The sequence below is a fragment of the Myotis daubentonii genome, chromosome 10, assembly GCF_963259705.1.
Source record: "Myotis daubentonii chromosome 10, mMyoDau2.1, whole genome shotgun sequence".
In the NCBI taxonomy this organism is placed as follows: domain Eukaryota; kingdom Metazoa; phylum Chordata; class Mammalia; order Chiroptera; family Vespertilionidae; genus Myotis; species Myotis daubentonii.
The window spans coordinates 36,183,973-36,193,284 of NC_081849.1; the positions used below are offsets into that span (position 1 = coordinate 36,183,973).

Consider the following 9,312-nt stretch of genomic DNA (forward strand, 5'->3'; position numbering starts at 1 on the left):
TACATTAGCTTCGTCAGAGATAATTAAGTTTTATCATATAAATGAAGAGGCAGAAATTAGAAAGACAGGAAAACAGCAATTTATGCAGCCTGGCATTTAACAATGGGGTAAGCAATGGAAACACAAGGAAGTTAAAAGCATAGGAAAAAGGCAATTTACTAGTAAAACATCCATTAATATAGAAGAATTAAAAAAAAAATCCAACTGTTTTATTTGCCAACATTTTAAATACATAATTGGCTTCCAGAGTAAGATATTGGATTGTAAGCATGTTTGTAATAACTCCATCCTCCTGAGTCCTCATTCCAATGTAAAAAAAAAAAAAAAAGTTTTAAAAGTATATATAATATCAGAGAACAAAACAAGAAATTTTAACAAATTATGAAGTAAAAAGTAAATAAAGAAAGCAGACATGCTCAAAGAAAAAATAGGAAATGAATCCAACCTATTTTGCATAAATCTTGAGAGACTCTGAATGGGAAGACAGAAGGTGAGAAACAGGAATCAGTGTGACTCAGCTGATGTGGGAATTACTAAATCTGTAAAATAACCAGCAGTTTTTCTTCTAGAAAAAGTTCACATACGATCAAATAAAATACAGAGAAAATGGATGGTAAAACTGCAGAAGAATATCCCCGAGTTTTGAGGATCTCCCTAAAATTGCCTCCATTCCCAGACTTCCTTCTAAACTAAAGTTAATCGGGCAAAAGGCCTCCCACATGCAGAATTCTACATCAGCCTTACAAGCGTTTGAGGAAAATCTAACATAGGAAACAAGTAAGAATAAGATAAAACAGAAAAGCTTATCAGAAAGAGAAGGGATAATTCAGGAAAAGAAAAATGTTTTAATAAATTTCATGAGAGATATCTGAAGCGATGTCATTTCCATTAAACAAAATTAGGATGTTATGTAGAAAAAAACTGGGGAGACTTCAGTTTCATTAATGATATGATAACGTAGAGTGGGCAAGGAAATTCACCTTTAAATATTATTTATGATAATGCCTCATAATTTTATGAATGGGAACCAAAAAGTTCATTATTATACATTACATGATTTTATTGGGAAATTAATGGACTCGCTGGAGTGTCTTCAGGTTAGTAGTTCAGGACTCAAGACGCAATCAGCAATTGTGTTACATCCAACTTTTCCTGTCCCTGGCTTTATTTTACTATTACACATCCACCAGCTTGGCCAATATTTCTTTTAATAACCTAACAACGTTGAGAGCTGACAAAGATATGAATCAATGCTTATTCCTAGTCACTGCTGGTGTGAGTGTACATTGAAACAACCACTTTGAAAAAACAGTTGACCTAATATAGTGAAATCCCATATTTACATACCTTTGACTTAAATTCACACCTAAATGTAAACTTTAGAGAAGGTTCTACACATGAACACAGGGAGAATACTTAAGGGAGTTTATGGATAACCCCAAACCAGAAACAATTCACATATCCATCAAGAATAGAAAATGCACTGGGATGTGAGAGGGAAAGAGATCAACCAAAGGGCTTGTATGCATGCGTATGAGCAAAACCAATGGACACAGACAGTAGCGGGGCAGGGGTGAGGGCTTGTGCTTGGAAGAAGGGGTGGTGGGGAAGAGGTCAATGGGGGGAAAAGGAGACTCATGTAATACTTTAAACAATAAAGAATTTAAAAAAAAGAGAATACTCTTCCCCAAAGCGCCCATAGGTGACCCCTAAAGACGGTTCGCTATTCGCTAGACCCAGAAAACCCCACGAAAGCATGCAAATCAAGGGGCTCCAACCTCCGCGTTCACTTCAAGAACACGCGTGAAACTGCCCAGGCCATCAAGGGCATGCACATTCGAAAGGCCACCAAGTACCTGAAGGACGTCACTCTGAAGAAGCAGTGCGTGCCATTCCGCCGCTACAGCGGTGGCGTCGGTAGGTGCCCCCAGGCAAAACAGTGGGGCTGGGCACAGGGTCCCTGGCCCAAAAAGAGTGCTGAATTTTTGCTGCACATACTTAAAAATGCCGAGAGCAATGCTGAACTTAAGGGTTTAGATGTAGACTCTCTGGTCATTGAGCACATTCAGGTGAACAAAGCTCCCAAGATGAGGCGTAGAACCTACAGAGCTCATGGGCGGATTAACCCATACATGAGCTCTCCCTGCCACATTGAGATGATCCTCACCGAAAAGGAGAAGATTGTTCCTAAACCAGAAGAGGAGGTTGCACAGAAGAAAAAGGTATCTCAGAAGAAACTGAAGAAACAAAAACTTATGGCCCGGGAGTAAATTCAGCATAAAATAAATCTAAGTAAAAGTAAAAGCAGAATGTTGGTTGTCTTTAGTACTAAATATATTTCAAGTGATAAAACAAGTTTTCTGATTAGAATTTAAAAATAGATTATTCTCTTCTGTCATTAATTTGGGTCATAAACATGCTGTTTTGAAAGTCTTGCTGCTTTTTTGCATAAGATGGGATTAAAACATGGAGTTCTGGGGGGAAAAAAGGAATAGAAAATTCACACCTATCATGTTGAGTTCATACAATGGAATACAATACAGCAATGAAAACTGAATGTAGAAACAGATGCTTTTAAAAAGTGTTGAATCAAATATAAAATAGATTGAAAGTATTAAGACATAAAATAATATGTTAGTATTTTTTTCTGAGATTCTATACCAAATAAAACCTAAATATATTTTTAGGGATGCAAAATTATAATTTTAGGTGGCAAAACTCAGAAGAAAAACAAGAACATAATCAACCCCCAAATCTGGATAGGCATTATCTGGAGGTGGTAGCTGGGCTGAAGGAGAAAAGGGGAGAAATTGTGATTGGAAAAGCCAGCAATATTATATTTATTTTTCTGGGCCATGCATACACATATGTTTCCTTATAATTAGTTATTAAACTATTTATAATTGTTTTTAAATTTTTCTCTACTCACATGTCCCCAAAAGGGAAAGTGAAAAGGGAGTATTGAATAAAAGAGAAGTTTAATGCATGGTGCTTTACAATAGTAATTTAACCAAGATTCTGATGCAGAGTCTGGTCATTTTTTAGAGGTATCAGGTTATACTAGTATGTATTCAGAGCTGGGAACACAGCAGTTCCTGGATACAATATAAGAATTCTGTGAGCCTCAGAGACATTTCAGGAAGACTATTGAAGCAGGAATTTGGGGGGAACATAGGGATTTTTAGAATTGGGGTCCATGGAAAAGCTTGGGGTTACAGACTGGGAGAAGGTCATTTCCATAACACAAGGAAGCCAGGTACAATTACATCTCCATAAGACAAGGGAGCAGCAACAGTTGCATTTACATAAGACCAGGGAACTGGAAGTATCTAAGAAAGGTCTATATTTACAAAATAAAGAGAAGGGAGCCCTTCATTCAGATGGAAAAGAAGAAAGCCCAGAGGGAATAGGGGAACAATGGGGAAGGAAGGGGAGAACCTCACATGTCCCCTGTGAGGTTCAACCTTTGAGCCCAGGAGTTACTATGGTAACCAACTCAAAGAGGAATATTGACCAATCAGAGGGGATATCAGGACACAGGAACTGTAGCCTTTATAAGCCTTAGACTGAGAAAAGGGACTCTGTGGGACTCTTCCCCCTTCCTACATGGGAGTCAGTTCTGTGGGACTCTTCCCTCTCCCCACGTGGGGGTCTGTACTTGTTCTTCAATAAATTTCCACCTTTGCTATATCACTTTCTGTCCGTGGATTCATTCTTTGACTCCGGTGGACAAAGAATCCAGGTTCCAGTCCAAAAATTTGGTATCACTATGATTTAAGACACAATGTCTTTAGACTTAGTTGAAATATTTATTTATATAAATGATACATAACTATGTTAAAATATTCAATCACTAAATTATACAGCTTACATTACTGTCTTTAGCTAATTTTGATCAGATAACATTTACACATGGTAAAATATTTTAACTATAAAAATTTGTAATCTAAAAAGCAAGTCTACTAATTTCTGTACTTATCAGCTTCCCCTTCCAAGAGTCAATGATCATTAGCTGTTTCCTCTGAACTATTCTAGAGATAGTCTATGCACAGATATACATATACACTGAGTGGCCAGATTAGTATGACCACCTGACGTTTGTAGGCAAATTAGCTATAATTTCGCGCTGAAGTTGCTAGAGGGCCAGACCATTATAAATAGGGAAGCAGGTTGTTTACCACGACAGTAGAAGTGCTTTTTTTCTGAAGATATGGGTAAACAATGCTATTTAACAGCCTTTGAACATGGGATATATTTGAACGTGAGTGGCCAGATTATTATGACCACCTGACGTTTGTAGATAAATTAGCCATACACTGCATCGTGTGGTATATGGAAGCCGAAGACCTGTTCGAACACCTTTGCTGTCTGCAGTTACCAAGATAAAACGTCTCAAATCTGCACAGGAACACAAGGATTGGACAAGGGGTCCTCAAACTGTAAGGCCGCTGAAACCTCCCTTTTCCCTTAACCAACTTTTCCAGTAAGCTCTGGTTAATGTAAGATTAAAGAGAAGACCTCCCCCCTCCTGTGTCTCAACTGACCCTTCCCGTAAAGCTCTGGTGCCCTGGTTTGGTCATAGCATAGCTATCTTATCGCTCCCTGGGATCGGTCTGCGCATACCAGACCACCCTGACCCCCTAGGAAATGAGTCAACTAATAACAAAGGCCTGTCCCTGTAAGAGATGAGTTATGAGTTAACTGTTAACCCCATTCCCTGTTTCCCTGGCCACCTGCGTGTGGTTTTTGCCTTTATAAACTCCTGCTCTGCAATTGCTCAGGGCTCCAGTCAGCCAGCACTTCCCTTGTGTTGTTGTCTGCCTGCCTGAGAGCCCCTGCGCTGCGCTTGTAATAAAGAACCTCTTGCTTTTGCATCAAGTTTCGGTCTCTGCGTTTGACTTGGGGTCGTCGCCTCCTCCGCCGGACTCTCCGGGGGTCCTAGGGCCTTACAAAACTTTTTAAACAGGGGGCCAGTTCACTGTCCCTCAGACCGTTGGAGGGCCGGACTATAGTTTAAAAAAAAAACTATGAACAAATTCCTATGCACACTGCACATATCTTATTTTGAAGTAAAAAAAACAAAACAGGAACAAATACAATATTTGTATTTGCATGTGGCCCACGGGCCATAGTTTGAGGACCCCTGGATTGGACAGTCGAACATTGGAAAAAAGTCATGTGGTCTGATGAATCATGTTTCCAGTTGCATCATGCAGATGGCAGAGTGAGAATTTGGCGGAAACAGCATGAAAGCATGCACCCCACATGCATGAGTACAACCCTTCAAGCTGGTGGGGGCAGTGTTATGGTTTGGGGCATGTTTTCCTGGCATGATTTGGGCCCTTTAATTCATGTGGAACAACATCTGAATAGCACAACATACCTAAGTATCATTGCTGATCAAGTTCATCCTATCATGTTGATGGCATATCCCAATGGAGATGGCTTCTTCCAACAAGACAATGCGCCATGCCATGGTGCTCGGATTGTGCAGGAGTGGTTTCAAGAACGTGAGGGAGACTTTACCTTGCTTAGGTGGCCCCCACAATCACCAGATCTCAATCCAATTGAGCAATTGTGGGACGAAGTTAAAAGAGCCATCAGGCAGCTGGTTCCACAACCATCAAATTTCACAGAACTGGACAGTGCTATTCATCAGGCATGGTGTCAGATTCCTCGCATCACCTTTCAACATCTCCTGGAGTCAATGCCAAGAAGAATCACTACAGTATTGAAGACAAAAGGTGGCCCAATGAAGTACTGATGGGGTGGTCATCATAATCTGGCCACTCAGTATAAAATATATAGCGCATTCAAAGGCTGTTAAATCGCGTTGTTTACCCATATCTTCAGAAAAAAATCACTTTTATTCTTGTGGTAAACAACCTGCTTCCCTATTTATAATGGTCTGGCCCTCTAGCAACTTCAGCGTGAAATTATAGCTAATTTGCCTACAAACGTCAGGTGGTTATAATGATCTGGCCACTCAGTTTATATTATATATACACTGTATTGAAGGGGTGAGGACTACGCCCTCCATCTTGCCCCAGGGTAAGGGCTACGCCCTCCATCTTACCTTGGCCATGTGCTCGGCAAGGCTTCTTCCCGGAAGCCTGAGCCTCTGCTGGCCACACCCAGGACTTCTTTGAACTAACCAATGACAATCAAGGGAAGTCGCCATACATATGACCACATCCTGTGTGACAAGACACCGACTTGCGCCTGGCCAATGAGCAGGGCCCACAGTCCTTTCTCCTCCCCTTGCTCCAATCCCCCTATAAAACCTCTCTCCACACAGAGTTCTCTCTCTCTGCCACTTGCTGCTGTGTCAGTAAGGAGGGTAGGGGAGCCAGACCCGGGTTTGTAATAATAAAAGACTCTGCTTTTGCATCGGACTCGGCTGGCTCCCTGGTGTGGTCTTTTGGGGATCCTGAAATCTGGGCATAACATATATCATATATAGAGAACCTTTAAAATTCAATAAAACTTAAACAATGGGCAAAAATAAATATATAAAGAGACATTTCACCAGAAGTTATACAGATAATAAGTACATGAAAATATGCTTAACATCATTAACCACTATAACAGTATAAGTTAAAATGATAAAAAGATTCCACTTAATACAGACTAGATTAGCCAAAATTAAAAAGTTTGTCGGAATCACGTGCTGACAAGGGTGGAGCAGTAGAAACTTTCATACATTGCTGATAGGAATTCAAAATGATACAATGAGTTTCTAAGCAAACTTTGGAAGTCTTTCTACCTCTTCAACACAGCACAACTTCCTGAAATATTAACAATGCTGACAGGCCCAAGGTGTAGCAGTAAACTGAAAACTATTCTCTCCTTTGCTTGTAGGCTGGGCAATGCCTTTTGTCATGCTGATGTATCAGCAAGAAAGGGTTGTCAGGTCAAGAACAGAAGTTAAAGGAAACATTTTTTCCCTGAACAACCTAGTGGAGAAAGGAATTGTTCCAGATTGGAGACATTTGAGAACTGAGGTTTGATTGTATTTCCAAAGGCTGTAGCGCTAGTTAGAATAGAAGCCTACAGGTCAGTCAGGGCTTCAGCAACCATTTGAACCACTCTGGAGCACTGCCTCTTCAACAGATACAATGATTACTTGGCCTGGAAAGTCTGACCAGCCATTGGGCACTTTTGACTCATGGAAATGATAGCCAACTAAATGAAGGCATTTCCCTGTGTGTGACCTTGAGGATGTTCTTTAAACTGGCAGCTGTAAAATACGGGGCAGCGTCAACGCCTTCCCCATAAAACTGCTGTTGAGTTAAAGGAGTTCATGTTTGAAAAGTAGCTAAAAAGGGTCTGGCTCAACCTGAGTGTCCTGTAAGTATCTGTGACTCTGATGATATTGATTGTGATGATATAGTGATTTTTCCTTTTAGAGATGGAAGGAGACTCACTTGTCTGCAGTGCCCACTCAGGAAAAGCAAATATGTATCTCAGATATTTTGAGCATATTGTCTTTGGAGATCATGTTTTAAATTCACTAGATTCTCAGGTCATAGCTGTGAACTGGAAAGCCTTTCATGAGCAAAAGATATGATTCTGTCATTGGCTGCTGCAAATGACTTCAGTTTTATGCACTAATAATCAGTACCAACCATTCCTATAAAAGTCTTCTAGACAATTTTCTATGCTACCTAAGACTGATTCTCTTTTGTGATTTCCTTTTTCCTTCAAGTCATTTTCAAACATTCATTTAACTTGATTTCACTTTCATGAAAATATATAGTGGAGAGATTAGAATATGCTATTATACACCCAAGGCTTATAAACCTTTGGGGGAATTTTCAGTCTTTTTCTAGAAACCCTCCACCACCACTCCCTGCAATGGATTTGGAAAGGTAGCCACTGAAGACAAACTTTGCATATTTTGAATTTTGGCCCAATGTCAACCTACTTTACTGCTTAAAGAATGCTTTGAAGCCTGAAATATATTTATTCAGGCTTAAGCACAAACGCAGACATTTCACTGTTTCTATAGAGTCACGTTAATAATAGCTAACAGGCTCTTGGCTTATTCATTTAACTTTGGGTGTTCAAATTTCAATTTCCTTTTAAACAAAAACAGCCAAAGAGTAAAATTCTGTTAGCATTATGTCTAATCTTATGTTTTAAAGTACACTTCTACAGTGATTACTGTCAAATAGACATTTACTTCCCTGACCTCTCTTCCAAGGTTCACATTTTTATTTTCATTTTTCTGCAGGATACTTATTTCTAAATTCACTGTTATAATAACAATTATAACATAAGAAATAATAATAACTACATTTTATTCAATACCTACCATTGAGCTGGCAATCATGGTTATTTTATATGCATTATCTGATTTACTTTTCCTATGAGTTTAATAATATTTTTAGATACATATTTATTGTTATTTTACTTTAAAAAAACTGAGGGTCAGAAAGATTAAGTAATTTTGGAAATCTACATTTACTAATAGCACGAACAAATATAGGGTGTCCCCCCAAAATGTATACACTTTGAGTAGTTATAAAGGCAGTGTTTATTAAAAACCATTTCATTTTCAAAATTGAACTATCAGCTGTTAAAATGTGCATATATTGAGGGGGGTGGGGGGAGAATTCTGTATGTTCTCACCACCTCTCAATCAATTTTCAACATCTGTATCCCTTAGTCTCTATTAATGTGAACATGTCCCATTTTCTAGTCTCCATGTTTAATTGTAATTTCTAATTTAGAAATTCCTATTAAGCCTGGCCTTTTCCTTTCATCTGCACTGTCTCATCTCAGGAAAATTCTTTATTGTGTCTAAATTCGGTAAGTTATTCATACTCCAAGTACTTCTTCAATTAATCATTCGGCAGAGAACAGGGATCATCCTAAGGGGAAGGGGGTAAAGAAAAGACTACTTATGTTTTTATTTACTGAAAACCTTTTTTGTCTCTATTTCCTACAGATAAATATCCAAATTTCTTAGCTAACAGAGCAATTCACAATCAGGCTGTACACCAGCGGTTCTCAACCTGTGGGTCGCGACCCCTTTGAAGTCGAACGACCCTTTCACAGGGGTCGCCTAAGACCATCGGAAAACACATATATAATTACATTTTTTTGTGATTAATCACTATGCTTTAATTATGTTCAATTTGTAACAATGAAATGGGGGGTCACCACAACACGAGGAACTGTATTAGAGCGTCGCTGCGTTAGGAAGGTTGAGAACCACTGCTGTACACTGTTCCTGTTGACGCCCAGGGAAGACCTGAACCAACACTTGCATGTCTGGGCTGCTCGTGTTTTCAGTCATACCATGGT

At 39.3% G+C, this 9,312-nt stretch overlaps 1 protein-coding gene across 1 annotated transcript; it reads left to right on the forward strand.

Moving 5' to 3' along the window:
• Positions 1 to 1,684: 1,684 nt before the first annotated feature.
• LOC132242871 (large ribosomal subunit protein uL22-like) lies at positions 1,685 to 2,304 on the forward strand. The gene has a single exon (XM_059712081.1). The coding sequence runs from the start codon at positions 1,830 to 1,832 to the stop codon at positions 2,268 to 2,270; it is 441 nt and encodes a 146-aa protein (XP_059568064.1). The 5' UTR covers positions 1,685 to 1,829; the 3' UTR covers positions 2,271 to 2,304.
• Positions 2,305 to 9,312: the final 7,008 nt, after the last annotated feature.

Excerpts from the sequence above, each read along its gene's own strand:
- LOC132242871 (XM_059712081.1), top strand. The coding sequence starts at position 1,830 with ATGCACATTCGAAAGGCCACCAAGTACCTGAAGGACGTCACTCTGAAG.